Source organism: Camarhynchus parvulus, chromosome 10 (assembly GCF_901933205.1).
Source record: "Camarhynchus parvulus chromosome 10, STF_HiC, whole genome shotgun sequence".
NCBI classification, from domain to species: domain Eukaryota; kingdom Metazoa; phylum Chordata; class Aves; order Passeriformes; family Thraupidae; genus Camarhynchus; species Camarhynchus parvulus.
The window spans coordinates 3,472,774-3,487,315 of NC_044580.1; the positions used below are offsets into that span (position 1 = coordinate 3,472,774).

At 58.7% G+C, this 14,542-nt stretch overlaps 1 protein-coding gene across 1 annotated transcript; it reads left to right on the forward strand.

The window, feature by feature from the left end:
- The first annotated feature begins 1,093 nt into the window (after nucleotides 1-1,093).
- Nucleotides 1,094-11,408, forward strand: CSK (C-terminal Src kinase). Its single transcript, XM_030955620.1, has 13 exons — nucleotides 1,094-1,198; nucleotides 5,657-5,733; nucleotides 5,946-6,059; nucleotides 6,502-6,614; nucleotides 7,226-7,445; nucleotides 7,710-7,803; nucleotides 7,883-7,948; nucleotides 8,073-8,172; nucleotides 8,303-8,393; nucleotides 9,063-9,136; nucleotides 9,235-9,430; nucleotides 10,268-10,354; nucleotides 10,452-11,408. Exons 2-13 carry the CDS (start codon nucleotides 5,719-5,721, stop codon nucleotides 10,632-10,634), a joined length of 1,353 nt encoding a protein of 450 aa, XP_030811480.1. The 5' UTR covers nucleotides 1,094-1,198; nucleotides 5,657-5,718; the 3' UTR covers nucleotides 10,635-11,408.
- The last annotated feature ends 3,134 nt before the right edge of the window (nucleotides 11,409-14,542 follow it).

The window sequence follows — 14,542 nt, forward strand, 5'->3', positions numbered from 1 at the left end:
TTTTTTATTATATTATATTATATTATATTATATTCTATTCTATTCTATTCTATTCTATTCTATTCTATTCTATTCATTATTATATTTTTCATTGTCATTTGACCATTTTAACGTTATTTATTGTAGACTTTGTAACACTTTTTATTCTTTTACTGCCACTTTAGCATCATTTCAGTACTACTTTGGACCCATGTGAGCACACACCGGGCAGAAACCGCGGGGTCGGTCCCGCTGCCCGTGCTGCTCCTGATGCGGGTCCCGTTCCCAGTGCGGATCCCGGTGCCGGTGTCGTTCCGGTGCGGGTCCCTTTACCGGTCCCCGTGCGGGCGCCGGTGGCAGTCCCGTTGCCCGTGCGGGTCCCGCTCCCCGTGCTGTTCCCGCTGCCGTTGCCGGGCCTGTTCCATTCCCGGTCGCGGTGCGGGTCCGGCTCCCGCTGCCGCTCCCGTTTTTGTTCCCGGTGCGGGGGCCGTTCCCATTGCCGGTGCAGTGGGAACAAACCTCTGGCCCACTAGTAGGTCCCACCACCCGATGCCGGTCCCGGTGCCTGTGGGGATGCCAGTACCGACGGGGGTCCCGGTGCTGCTGCCGCTGCCGTTCCCAGTGCGGCTCCCGTTCCCGGTGCGTGTCCCGTTCCCTGTGCGTGTCCCGTCCGCGGTGCGGATCCCGCCGTCCCCGCTGTCCCCGCTGTCCCCGCCGTTCCCGCTCTCGTTCCCGCTGTCCGTCCTGCTGTCCCGCTGTCGGTCCCTCTGTTCCCTCTGTTCCCGCTGTCCCTCTGTCCCCGCTGTCGGTCCCTCTGTCCCCGCTGTCCCCGCTTTGTGGCACTGCCGGCGGTGACCGCCAGGTGGCGCCGCGCGCCTCCCGCTGCCCTCGCCCCGCCGCCGGCGCGGTGCTCTCGGCGCATGCGCGCTGCGCTCGGGGCGCTCCGGTTCCGGGCGCCGCTCCCTCCGTCCCTCCTTCCTTCCCTCCCTCCCTCGGTCCGTCCCTCCGGCCCCGCCGCCCCGGGACCCCCGCGCCCCGCCCGCCCCGCGCCCCCCGTACCCGCCGCGCTGGGCCCCGCCGCGCTCCGGCGGCGGCGGCGGCTCCGGCTTCCCCGCCCCTTCCGCCCCCCGCGCCCCCCCGCCGGCCCAGCCGAGCCCGGAGGCCCCGGCGGCGCCGCATGGAGCAGCCGGCGGCGGGCTGAGCCCCTGCCCGCACGGAGGTGAGTCACTGACGGCGGCGCCGGGAGCGGGGAACCAGCGGGGCGCGGACAATGGGCCGGGGGGGGCGCGGGTCCGGCCCCGCCTGACCCCCGGTGACCCCGCACGGCCGCTCCCGCCCCGCCGCAGTCCCCGGGGACCCCGCACCCCATTCCGTTCCGCGGGGGCACGGAGAGCGACCCCCGGCACAGCGAGGGATGCTGCGGGGGTCCGAGCCCGCCGGGGGTACCACCTCCCCCTGCCGCTGCATCCCCATCCCGTACAAAGGCCCGCGGGCTCAGCCCGGCTGCTCGCAGGGCTTGGCGGCGCCTTGTTGGGTTGAATGTTTGAAAATTTGGGGCTTTTTTTTGTTGTTGTTTTTTGTTGGGTTTTGGGGGGGGGGTTTGTTGGTTTTTTTGGGTTTTTTGTTTTTTTTTTTTTTTGGGCAATAAGGCGGCGGCGGGTTATTTATAGCCGCGGCTGTTGCTCGTTGGTTTAGCGAGAGCGAAAGGGGTTGTGCCATCGGGCGGAAAAAAAATTAAAAAAGTCCCCCTGAAAAATCAAAAAGTCCCAAAAAAAAAAAAAAAAAGGCGAATGGGAGGTGTGAGGGCTGGGGAGAGGGAGGAGGAGGAGGATGGCAGCCTTCCTCCCGGGACAGGGGTTTGTTCCCACTGGACCCACGCAGGAGCACGGCCCCATCCTGGCGAGGCAGGGAGTGTCCCGAGAGGTCCCCGGAGGGATGCGGGAGCTTTTGGGAGCATCCCCATCCTCCCTCGTGGGAGTGCTGGAGCCGTGGGGTAACCCCTGCCAAGGCAGGGAGTTTTGGGGAGTTTTGGGGCGCCTCTTTGCCCTTTGACAGCTGCCTGCCCCCAGCATTTCGGTTTTGAGTGGGTGTTTGCCAAAAAAAACCCTTCCGCGCCCCACTCCACATCCTGTCCCTGTCCCCAGGTGACAGCAGCTGGGAAAGGGGACATTGGGGTGATTTCTGGTGGAAAGTCACCCTGGTGAGGTTTGTGTAGGGTAAAGGAGGACCAGGAAATCCTCTTTGCAACGTGGGGCTGGGAGCAGCTTCTCTCCAGGCCTCCCCCTGTCCCCCAGGTGCCTCCAGTTCTCTGACCAGCAGCATCTTCTCTTTCTCTTCTAAAAGAATTTCAAAACCCCCTGAAAAAGAAGCTCCTTCCCCCCCTTTTTTGCAGCAGGGCACCCGGCCGGGGCTGGTTTGGGGGAGCAGCTCCGAAACGCTGTGATCTGGCGGGCGAGATGAAGGAGGAACATTTTTCTTTCGATTAGAGTAATCGTAGGTGTTCATTGTAATAACAGCAGATAACATCTTTCAGAGGCTGGGAGGATGTTGTCTGGTTTGGGGTGGCTTTGGGATTTTTTTTTTCCTTTGGTTGTTTTTTGAAGTTTAAAGGACTTCATTGGGAGGTGGATGCACAGGAGGGGTGGGTGTGGGTGACACCCACACACCTGTTCCCGTTGGGAATGAGGCTTCTGTGCCATCAAACTTCATTTCAACGGAGTCATCCTGGTGCTGGGCAGGTGCTGCCCCCTCCCCTGCTTGGGCTTGACCCTGAGATGCAGCATCCTTCACCCTGCCCACCCCGTGGTGATGGTGCTCCCGTGGAGGTCCCAAACTCCTCTTCCAACCTGCCCATGGCTCTGGCACAACTGGATTTTATTTTGATTCATGAGAGGAACGCTGTCCCCAGCTCATTTCCCAGTGCCCTTTGGATTCTCAGAGGTGTTGGCTGTACCTGCCCTGCCCGGCTCCTGGCTGCCAGGCCGGCCTTCCCACGGGGAAATGCAGGAGCAGGGCCGTGGGGATGGACCTGGGGGATGAGATCCATCCCTGGGGGATGAGATCCATCCCTGGGGCTCCTGCACCCAGGATGCTCCACTGGGCAAACAAGGGAGCTGGGTTTTGGTTCATCTGAGCACATCCTGAGCCCCACTTTGGGGTCTTGCAGAAGGAACAAACCCTGGCCTGGCAGGGCTGGGAACAGCCAAACCCAGCGCTGGGCTCTGCCCAATCAGCCAGGCTGCTCCCTGGCTAATTTTTTTAATGGTTATTAATTTCTTTCATGTGCTGCTGCACATCCTGCTGGAGGAGAGCAGGGGCGATGCCCGTGGTTTCCCGGCAGGCACAGGATGCTGCTTTGAAGCTGTGGATCCCCTCGGGCAGCATCTCCAGGTCCTTCTCCCAGGCCAGCATCCCCAGGGATGCGCGGGGCGGGCGGATGCGGGCGCGGGGCCGGGGCTGGCCCGGGTGACGCGGGCAGGAACCGCTGGATGTCACATGGGGCCTTCGGGGGGCTGCTTTGGCAGCTGCCCCGTGTGGTTTCCTCCTCCTCTTCCTCGGAAAGTCTCGGCTTCGAGGCAGAAATGAGGTGACAATTAAAAAGAGACTGAGGCTCAGAGGAGGAAGGCCTGTGTCGGGCTGAGGGGCAACCCCCGGTGTTGGAACCACCTCCCTCTTTAAAACTGAAAGGCAGATTTATTGTGTGTAATTATAACAATGCCACAGTCCTGTGCCATGAATATCCACGATCTGGGAAGATAAAAAAGCCTGGGCTGGCTGCAGTGTGTTCTTGGTGGGGTTTGCTCAGGCAGTTTCCTTTTTAGCTGGGAAAAAAAATTCTCTTTATGAAGGCAGGCTATGAATTTTGTATCCTTGCTGCATTTATCAAATATAAATGCTGGTGACATCCGTGAGCTGAAAGCCCAAACAAGCGGCCTTTGGGACTGGGAGGATTCAGCTCCTGCGCGGGGTGGGAAACGCGGGGTGAGCCTTTGGGCATCCCTTGCACTGGCTCCAGGGTTTTCCAGCGGGTGGAAAGCTCCATCCTGCTGATTTTGGGCTGTTTGGAAACAAGGCCTGGCCGGTGGGAAGCGCTGACTCAGGGCTTTGGGCTGGAGCTCTCCTTGAGCAACAGCCTGTGCTCGCTGTCCCACGGGACCCTGCTTGGGGAACAGGGCTGAGAGCCCCAGCCATGGGAAATCCCCTCCTTAAACCTCCTTCCAGGCTTCAGCTAAATCCCTCCACAGCCTAGAGAGTGGAGTTTATTCCCTGGATTTCTGGTGCTGCGTTTCAGAGCGGTGGGATCCAGACCCATGGCTGAAATCTTTGTTGCATGCCAGGTGTAAATCCAAAATTTAAGCAAAAATCAGCTTGGAACGGGAGGGGTTGGAGCTGGGAACATTCTGGGTTCGCAGTTGTGGATCCCAGCTGGTGCTCCCCAGCCCAGAATTGCCCTGCTCTGCCCTCCCCTGGATCCTGGCACTCCTGGCAGTGTCCCCAAGGTGCCACCAGGCTGGGTTTGGGTGCCATCTCCAGCTTTCCTCGGGCTGGCTGGCAAAGAAACCCACCCAGCACTGCGGTGATGGAAACCCCTGAGGTGCCCAGACTCTGGTTTTGGGGTGAGCACCCCAGCCTCCATTTCTGCCAAAAGCAGAGGGCCGTGTGCCGTGTCCCCGCGCTGGGGAAGGTGACAGAGGTGCTGGGGGGGCAGCGTGACGCCTTTTCCGGAAGGCTGCGGGCACGTGGTGGAAACAGGGCCACGTTCTCACCGAGCTCTTCCTCCCGCAGCTCTGCCCCTTATCTCCTTCCTCCTCCTTGCCCCTCGTTTCACTTCCTCCTTCCCAAAATACTGCCAGGCCTGACTGACGCCACGCCAGGGGAGGGGATGAATTCAACAATATTGGGGTGGGTTTTTGGGGTCGCTCTGTCTGTGTCCCTCTGTGTGCCCCCCAGCCTGGCACGACCCCGGTGCCCCAGCCCAAGAAAGCCTGGTTTGATTGTGGGGCTGGTGACTTCATCCCGTGCCGGGGGCTGGAGCGGCAGGAATAAAGCTGGGTTTGTTCCCCTCCCTCCCACACAGCCGTCCCAGAGCACAGCACCCCCGGGCAGCACATCCCCCTGGGCTTCAGGAGCTGCACGTTCCACAGTCCCAGTGGTTTCCATGCTGCAGGGAGCAGATTTGGTTTATTTCTTTTGGATCCCAGGCCTGGGAAGCTCTCAGGGCTGGATGTTTCCATGTGTGGGTCACCAGGGAGAGCAGGGCTCTGGCTGTGTAGCCTGGGAGAGGAGTGGGATGGACTTCTGGAGGTCATCTCTGTTCCCTTCCCTTCTCTGGGCATCTCCACGCTGCACTGGACTTTTCCTTGGTGCAGATGCTGCACTCAAAAACTCAGTTCTTAAGAAGCTGGATCCATGCAAATGCCTCCTAGTCCAGGTGAGCAGCTGCTCCCACCCCAACTGCAGGGGCTGAGCGGGCCCGGAGCTCCCACTTCCACCTCAGTTTGGGGATATTTTGGATGCAGGACCTGTTCTTGGAGGGAGAAGAGATGCTCACCTGGCCTGGGAGAATCTTTGGGGGAGTGCTGCATCCTCCTCTCACCTCATTCACGCCGTGCCCTGTTCTCAGCTGTGCCTCGTTCCTGCCGTGCCCCGTTCTCAGCCATCCTTTCCCCCCGTGCAGGTCTCATGGTACCAAGTGACGTGTCCCCCCTGTGAGAGTCGCTCCCCCAACCTCCTGAGAAGATGTCAGGGATGCAGGTAAGCTCTGGATGAGGAGAGGCAGGCATGGAGCCGTCCATGAGGCTGGCTCATCCATCCATGGAGCCGTGCAGAGGTGGCCCCAGCGCTCGGGAGGGACGTGGGGACACGTGGTTTAAATAGACCCCCTTTGGGTTCCCGAGGGTCAGGGGGTGCCAGGGGTGGGTGGCACGCTCGGGCAGGGCTCTGATGGCACTCCCTGCTCCTGCCAGGCCGTGTGGCCATCCGGTACAGAATGTATCGCCAAGTACAACTTCCACGGTACCGCCGAGCAGGACCTGCCCTTCAGCAAAGGAGACGTCCTCACCATCGTCGCTGTCACCAAGGTGAGCTGTCCCCTTTCCCTGTCCCTGCACCCCCTGACACATGCCAGTGGCAGCCCTTGGTCCTGCCAGTCCCTCTGGGTGTGAATCTGGCCGGGAGCTTGGTTAATTAATTCATGGCCTCGTTAGTTAAGGTTTCTCCAAAAGGCGAGTGCCTCCCGGGAGGTGGAGGAGGGATGGGAGAGGCGGCGGTGCTGGGCTCCTCTCTGGCGAAGGAAAAGAGGGGCTCAGGGTTTGGGGGGGCTCTGGGATGCCTGGCAGGTTGGGAGGGGGGGTCACAGTGAGCCCTGTAGGGCCACCAGCACCGGGGCTTGGTGGTCCCAGACCGACCCCAATGCCCTGCTCATCCCATCCTCCCTGCTGCCAGCAAGGGGAACCCCCAGAGGGCTCCTCAGGTGGGATGCAGGGACCATGGGCTCGTCGTGACATCCTGCTGTCCCCACAGGATCCCAACTGGTACAAGGCGAAGAACAAGGTGGGCAGGGAGGGCATCATTCCTGCTAACTACGTGCAGAAGCGGGAAGGGGTCAAAGCTGGCATCAAGCTCAGCCTCATGCCGTGAGTACCCAGACAGGGCTCTGGGGCTGCAGCATCCCTGTGGCCAGAGCTGTGTCCCAACAGAGGGACATTCCTCACAGGGCACAGTGTGGATTTGGGATTGGGATTTACTGCTGAGGAGAGCTCTTGAGTGTTTTGAGAGCTGCCTGCATGGCTGGCAAGGTGATTCCATAGTTGGGTTGTGTTTTAAATTGCTTTTTTTTTTACCCAAGGCTGGGGTTAGGGTTAGGCTAACCTGGGGTTTGATAAAGGCTGCTGGGAGGAAGAGGGAAGGTTGAAATGGGGTCTGTAGAGGAGGGATGGGAGACATGCAGGTTTGATGTTCCTGCTGCATCCCAGAGCTGTCAGTGACTCCCAGGCTGGAGGAGGAACCTCCTGGGAGCGTGCAGAGGGACAGAGTCCCAGCTGGGCCAGGAAGAGGGGAGCAGGAGGAGGGGAGCAGGATGCCATGGAAGGAGCTGTGTCCCAGGGTGGGTGGGGACAGCGAGGAGCAGCCCCGTGACCGTGAGGAGCACCGTCCCCACGCAGGCAGGGCCAAAAGCTGCTGCACAGCCAAGCACAGCCCCACAGGGGTGCAGGCAGCCCTCAGCCCGCCCTGCACGGCCCTGCAGGTGGTTCCACGGGAAGATCACGCGGGAGCAGGCGGAGAGGCTGCTGTACCCCCCCGAGACGGGGCTGTTCCTGGTGCGGGAGAGCACCAACTACCCCGGGGACTACACGCTGTGCGTTAGCTGCGAGGGCAAGGTGGAGCACTACCGCATCATCTACTCCTCCAGCAAGCTCAGCATCGATGAGGAGGTCTACTTTGAGAACCTCATGCAGCTGGTGGAGGTGAGGCCACCGCTGGAATGCCCTGTGGGGACATCAGAGCTTGTGGGGTTGCAGGGCTGGGGGGCGGTGGGTGCTCCTCCTTCTCTGCTGGGGTGGGGATGCTGGGGACAGAGGGAGGAGGAGGAGGAGGGACCAGAGCTCTCGGCCGCCACCAGGCCTGTCCGTGGCCTCGTGCTGCCACCTGGTGGGACCTCAGAGCCCGGCAGCACCGGGTGTCCCCCACCCCGTGCCGGGTGTCACCCGCGCTGCGCTGTGTGCCCCCAGCATTACACCACGGACGCAGACGGGCTCTGCACCCGCCTCATCAAACCCAAGCTGATGGAGGGCACGGTGGCAGCACAGGACGAGTTCTCCCGCAGTGAGTGGCCGTGGCACCCCCTCCCCTGCCCCTGGGCACCCCCCAGCACTCCCTCACTCCCCCTTCTCCCCCCGTGCAGGCGGCTGGGCCCTCAACATGAAGGACCTCAAGTTGCTACAGATTATTGGCAAAGGGGAATTCGGAGGTGAGCCCGCTGTCCCCAGCCTGTGGTGGCCCTGAATGGTGGGGGGGCTCCTGTGGTGCTGTGGGGCCCCAGGAGGCTGGGATGCTTCCCAGTGCCTCCTGTGCCCGTCTCTCCTGGCCTGCAGACGTGATGCTGGGGGATTACCGGGGGAACAAAGTCGCCGTGAAGTGCATTAAAAACGACGCCACAGCGCAGGCCTTCCTGGCGGAGGCGTCCGTCATGACGTGAGTGTCACCCTCACTGGGGGGGCAGCGTGAGGGAGGGGGCACCTCTGTCCCTGCCAACAGCGCTGGATGGCCCCTGACACCCCTGTTGTCCCCAAACCCCTGCCCTGAGCCCTCCTGTGCCGTGCAGGCAGCTCCGACACAGCAACCTGGTGCAGCTGCTGGGGGTGATTGTGGAGGAGAAGAGTGGCCTTTACATCGTCACCGAGTACATGGCCAAGGTGAGACCCCCCCCACGCAGCCACCTGCCCTCCCCCTCTGTCCCCTTGTCCCCCCCACGCTCCTGGGGCTTCACCCTGGCACGGCTGGGTCATGCAAGCTTGGGCTGCATCTCGCTGGGGACACGGGGGGCTGCAGGTGGCATGTCCCTTGTCCCATGTTGGCTCCCAGCGGGGGTGGCATCCCCAGATCTGCCCCTTGAGGGAGGGACATCATCCTTGTGTCCTGCCCCTCCTTTAAAGGACATCTCCTCTGGTCCTGCCCCATCCTAAAGGAACATCATCCTTGTGTCCTGCCCCATGAGGGAGGGACATCATCCTTGTGTCCTGCACCTCGTTTGAAGGGACATCTCCCTTGGTCCTGCCCCATAGGGAGGGACATCATTCCTGAGTCCTGCCCTATCTTAAAGGGACATCATCTCCAGATCTGCCCCATCTTAAAGGGACATCATCCCTGGATCCCGCCCCATGAGGGAGGGACATCATCCCCTGGATCCTATCCCACAAGAGAGGGACATCCTCCCTGGGTCCTGCCCTATCTTAAAGAGACATCTCCCCTGGGCCTGTCCCACAAGGGAGGGGTGTCATCCCCTTGTCCTGCCCTGTGAGAGAGGGGCAGCAGGGGGGCTGCTGGCCCTGCTGACCCCTCTCTCTGCCCATCCCTGCCTCCAGGGCAGCCTAGTAGACTACCTGCGGTCGCGCGGGCGGTCGGTGCTCGGGGCAGACTGTCTGCTCAAGTTCTCCTTGTAAGTACCAGGCAAGGCCATGCCCACCCCCCTGACCCGCCCCACCCGTGCTTTGGGGCCACTCTGCGAACCCCCTTTGTGCCTCCCACCCCTCCCAGAGATGTCTGTGAAGCCATGGAGTACCTGGAGGCCAACAACTTCGTGCACCGGGACCTGGCGGCCAGGAACGTGCTGGTCTCGGAGGACAACATCGCCAAGGTCAGCGACTTCGGGCTCACCAAGGAAGCCTCCTCCACACAGGACACAGGCAAGCTGCCTGTCAAGTGGACAGCACCAGAAGCACTTAGAGAAAAGGTGGGTGAGCAGAGCAGAGGGGAGGCTTGGGTGTGGTGGAAGCTGCAGGAAGGGGGAGCATTCCAGGCTGTCCCAGAGATGGTGCTTGAGTGCCTGTCTGACCCCCAGAGCAGCTGCCCTGAGGGTGGGGAAGATCCCTTGCCACCCTTGGTCCTGTGATGTGTGCTGGGATAGCTGGCCAAGCCCTGTCTCCACAAATGAAAAACATTCCACCAGGTAATTGGAAGGAAATATTAAATGCTGATTGAATTAAAGAAGTATAGTTGCACCATGAGGTCTGATTTTTAAATATGCTGTGGAAGGGAGTAACATCTTTAATTAAAGATCCATCTTTTTTTGTATCATTAAATTTGACCCAATAGGTCATGTACATAGAGCCAAGGATCTCTAATTCTTGAGGCTCAGAAGATGCCTTGGGAAGGTGAGGAGCCCACTCTTCCCATGCATCCACAAGATTATTTGGGGATGATCCCATAAATGTTCCTGATACAGCATTTTGAATATCTTTTGGGATTGGCCAGACATCTACTGGCACATCAACCAAACAGGTGGAAAATGGTTTCTTGGGGGCCACGTTGGACAAACATATGGTATCTAAACCTGAAGCATTAGCTAAAGTCACCCAAACATTTGTTTTAGGTTGGCAAATCTGCATGGCTAAAATCAAGCAAAGCAGAAAAGCATAAGAATAACTTTCGATTGAGCTCCATATTTTTCTTTAACTCTTATCCAACACAAGAATTCTCTAACACTACTGATTCCCACACCCAAAGTCCACAATCTTCTGTGGAGCTGTAGATCCCACACCCTTGCCTGAGCCTGCTTCTCCCCCTGCAGAAATTCTCCACCAAGTCGGACGTGTGGAGCTTCGGGATCCTCCTCTGGGAAATCTACTCCTTCGGGCGAGTGCCTTATCCGAGAATTGTGAGTGATGAGCACCCCCAGGGGCTGGATTTTGTGGGGGGAGCTGAGCCCAGATTTTTGGGGAGAGCCCCTCCCTGACACCCTGAATTCCCCACAGCCCCTGAAGGACGTGGTGCCCCGCGTGGAGAAGGGCTACAAGATGGATGCTCCGGACGGGTGTCCGGCCGTCGTCTACGAGGTGATGAAGAAGTGCTGGACGCTGGACCCCGGCCACCGGCCGTCCTTCCACCAGCTCCGTGAACAGCTAGTGCATATCAAAGAGAAGGAGCTCTACCTGTGAGGGGGGGCTCTGCCACCCCACAGCCGCAGGGGACCCACGCTGAGGGGGGGAACCGGGGTGTGCTCAGCCCCCCTGCCCCACCACAGCACCAGGAGGGAGCCCCGGGGGTGTGGTGCCCCCCTCCAATTCCCCCGGTTGCTTCCAAACTTCCAAATCTGTCAGTTTGGTTTTTTTTTTATTTTCCAGGTTTGGGTTTTTTGTTTTCATTTTTGTCTCCCATGCTGTTTTGTTTTTTTTTTTTTAATTTTTGTGGGGTATTTTTGTTATTTTCTCAGTTTTGGGGGGAGCGTTTATTGTTTTGGGTTTCTTTTGGTTTTTGTTTTTTTGTCGTTGTTTTTTTATTGTTTCGAGCAAGGGCCCAGCTGAGCGTTGGGCATTTTACTAAAGTACGAATCTTATTTTTTAATGTAATTAAAAGAAGAAAAAAAAAAAAAAAAAAAAAAAAGAAAGAAAGAAAGAGAGAAGAAGGTTGTTCAAAGGAGAATAATAATAAATAAACCAATGAAACGGACACATGAAAAGGAAACCCCCAGCGACAGAAGTGATGGTTGACGGGGAGACGCTGGACTCGCCACCCAGTCGGGAGAGCGCGGCCGTGTCCCCGCCAGACGCTTTTTCTTTTTTGGGTTGTTTTGCTTTAAACTCGTTGCAATGTTTGCATGCTGTCTCCAGAGGCCTTTTTTTCCAGTCCTGTCCAGTGCTTTATTCTCATGTAATGCTACCGACTGTGAGATTAAAAACTGTAATAAAAAACCATTCCATACGGACGCGGCACACCCCGCCTCGGCCCCCCTCTGTTGCCAGCGGCTCCGGGGGTCCCCTGGCAGGGGAAAAAGCGGGGGTGGACCCCTCATCTCCTCCCCAAATCAGTGAGGATGAGCAGCCTGGGCAGCACTTGGCTCCATCCTGCCTGTTGAGATCTGGCTGTGACAGGGATGAAGTGATGCCAAAGCTCCCCTTTAGTCCAGGCTTTACTTTTTACTTTCTGATGCTTTGGGGCTGATTATTGAACCTCGCTGCTTTCCCTGCTTATCCCACCTGTGCAGGTGAGACTCCGATGTCCCGGGCCCCGTCCCCACGGTTGGAATCCCTGGAGGGAGCCGGGTGGAGGTGGCGTCTGGCGGGTTTAGAATAGTTCCGCTCCTCCGCAGGGAATTATTCAGCGTTAAACGGCGCGGAGCAGCGGCTCTGCCGGCTGCCGGCTTGGCAAGCCCCGGGCGGGAGCTCTCCGCCTGCTTCGGGCCGGGATCGAGACCGAGATTCCTCTTGGAGCGGGGTTAAAGGGGAAAAAAAGGGAGTGGTGGGACACGGGCACAGCTCAGGGGTGTGGGATGGAGCTTGCAGAGGGGAGATTTGCTGCTGACCCCATTCCCTGAGACCTCAGGGTGTCAGGAGGGGATGGGATGGGGATGAGGGATGTGCTGGAGCTCCTCTGTGTGGGGTTTCCTCTCCCCTGGACTGACCCCCCTCCTCTTGTCCACGTCCCCCCCCCCCGTTCCTGCCAGTGCTCCAGCAGGGCCCAGCCCGATAAGCAGCTTTACTTTTTGGGCTTATGAAGATTAAAGTCATTTACAGGCAAAGCCTGCAAGAAACGGCTTTGGGAATGGAGAGAAATACCCAGAACCTTCACGTGATGGGAGACAGCAGGGAGGGCTCTGCTCCTGTCCCCCACTGTGTCCTCCCCTTGCCCTGGGTTACTGCCAGCTACTGCCAAAAAAGGGGAGGAAACTCACCCCAAAATTATTGAGATCTTCGATTATTTAGATTTTTGGTTTTCCTCCAAATGGCACCACACTTCCCATGTGGTCTCAGGGGTGGCGTTTGGTGCCTCAGCATCCTCTGGGATGTAGTTGAAGGATGCTGAGAGATCTGCTGGAAGAAACTGTGTTCTTCACTACAAATCAGGGAATTTAACCCTGATTTGCCGGGGTCCTGCCCCTACTGCCACCACCATGCCTCAGTTTCCCCACATGGAGTCTCTGGGTCTCTCTCACTCTGGGCCTGCAGCTGCTCATCCTGGATCCCTCCAGGGATTTATCCCAAGGGATTTTGGGGCTCTGTCCTTCAGGAGCAGCGTGGGCAGAGGGGACAGGCTGAGTGACACCCAGAGTGCTGGCTCACGTCACGTCCCCTTCCTCCTGCTCCTCCTCCTCCTCCCTCGGGCACCGAGTCGGGCACAGGGCCCGGCTGTGTCAGCTCCCATCCTGCCTCGAATCCCTGGTGTGAATCAGCGTGCAGGGCGTTATTCCCATGGCACACGGGGCCCTCTCCCCGCCGTGCCAGGAGGGAACACGGCGAAGGGAACAGGAACACGGGGTTTCAAAAAGCTCAAAAGGATTGAGCTTTTCAAAAAGGAAAATCCAGCTGGAACATCTCCTCTCCACACCACTCAGCTTGGGATCCCAGCTGGACAGGGCTGGGGACAGCTGGGGTTTGTTTGGGGTGTGGAAAGGGCCATTTCCAAAGCCACACATCCTTTGCTTTTCCATCCCTACCCATCACCTGCACCTCACATGGACTCCTGAGCCAAATTATCCTTTCCTGGCTCCCCCCTCTCCCTGCAGATCCTTTCTCTTCTCCATTAGGGAATATATAATTTTTCATATATACATTAGGGCTCCTTCTACGAGCTTTGGCCCTTCCCCATGTCCCCACACCCTGGCTGCCTTCTCCCCACTACCAACAGCGCTGCACAGAGCTTTCCTCACCCTAAACACCCAAAATCCCCTCAAAGGACCCCAATTCCTGCTGCACAGAACCTTCACCGCCCTAAACACCCAAAAATCCCCTCAAAGGACCCCAATTCCAGCTGCACAGAACCTTCACCGCCCTAAACACCCCAAAATCCCCTCAAAGGACCCCAATTCCAGCAGGCTCCTCATTCCCCCGGGTGGCAAAGCCTCCATCCCGAGCACAGGGGTGCAATGAGCCCCCACAAGCGCTCTCTCAGTGCTGCTTGGGGCTAATTAGCAGCTCTAATTAGGGCCCATCCTCACCATCCTCGGAGCACGGGCTTCCCAAGCGCTGGCATCCCTCCCCCTCCGCGATCGACTTTATCACCAGGACTATTTTTAGCGTGATGTACAAAGCCATTCCCATCACCGTTCCGTGCCGTTCACCTCTCCTCTCTCTCTTTCTCGCTCTATTTTTTTTGTGATTTTTTTAAAATGTTTTTGGTTTTGTTTTTTTTTCCTTCTGGGCACTCCAGGAATGAAGGCAAGGCTGGGAAGATCCCCCGTGGGAATGCTGCGTGTGTGTGCGGCCGTGTGTGTGCGAGCGCCTTTGCTCGGGGCTCGCTCTCCACCAGCGGCACGGAGCAGCACATGCTCGCCCCATGTGCCTGTTTACATGCTCTGTATGTCTGTCCGGCCGCATTTGTGTCACGGCTCGGCTGCAGACACCGCTGTGGGAGCCCCCCACCGCCGCCCCCAGCACCTCCCTCCTCTTCCTCACCTCGCACAGCCCCCACTTCCTCCCGGCGGGAATTGCAGCCGCTGATCTGCTGCTGGGAGCTGCTGCCCCTCCTGCTCTGGCAAAGCACTCGGGGCACCCCACAACTTCTCTGTGCCCTGGGGAGGGGCTGTGTGTCCTGTGGGACAGGACAGTTCCCACCCCAAACCACATCCCTTGGGACCAGGGCTCTGTCCTGTGTGACCAATCCTACACCAATCCAATCCTTCAGGATGGATGTTCTGGATGACAGGGCCATTCCCAACCCAAAACCCCATCCCTTGGGCCAGGCTGTTGTCTTCTCCCCCCCCCCCCTCAGGAGATTCTGGATACAGGAACACCACCCCAAATCCCCATCCCTGGGGCGGGGGTTGTGACCAATCCCCATCCCTTGGGACCAGGGCTCTGTCCTGTGTTACCAAACCCACCCAATCCCCATCCCTTGGGATGGATGTTCT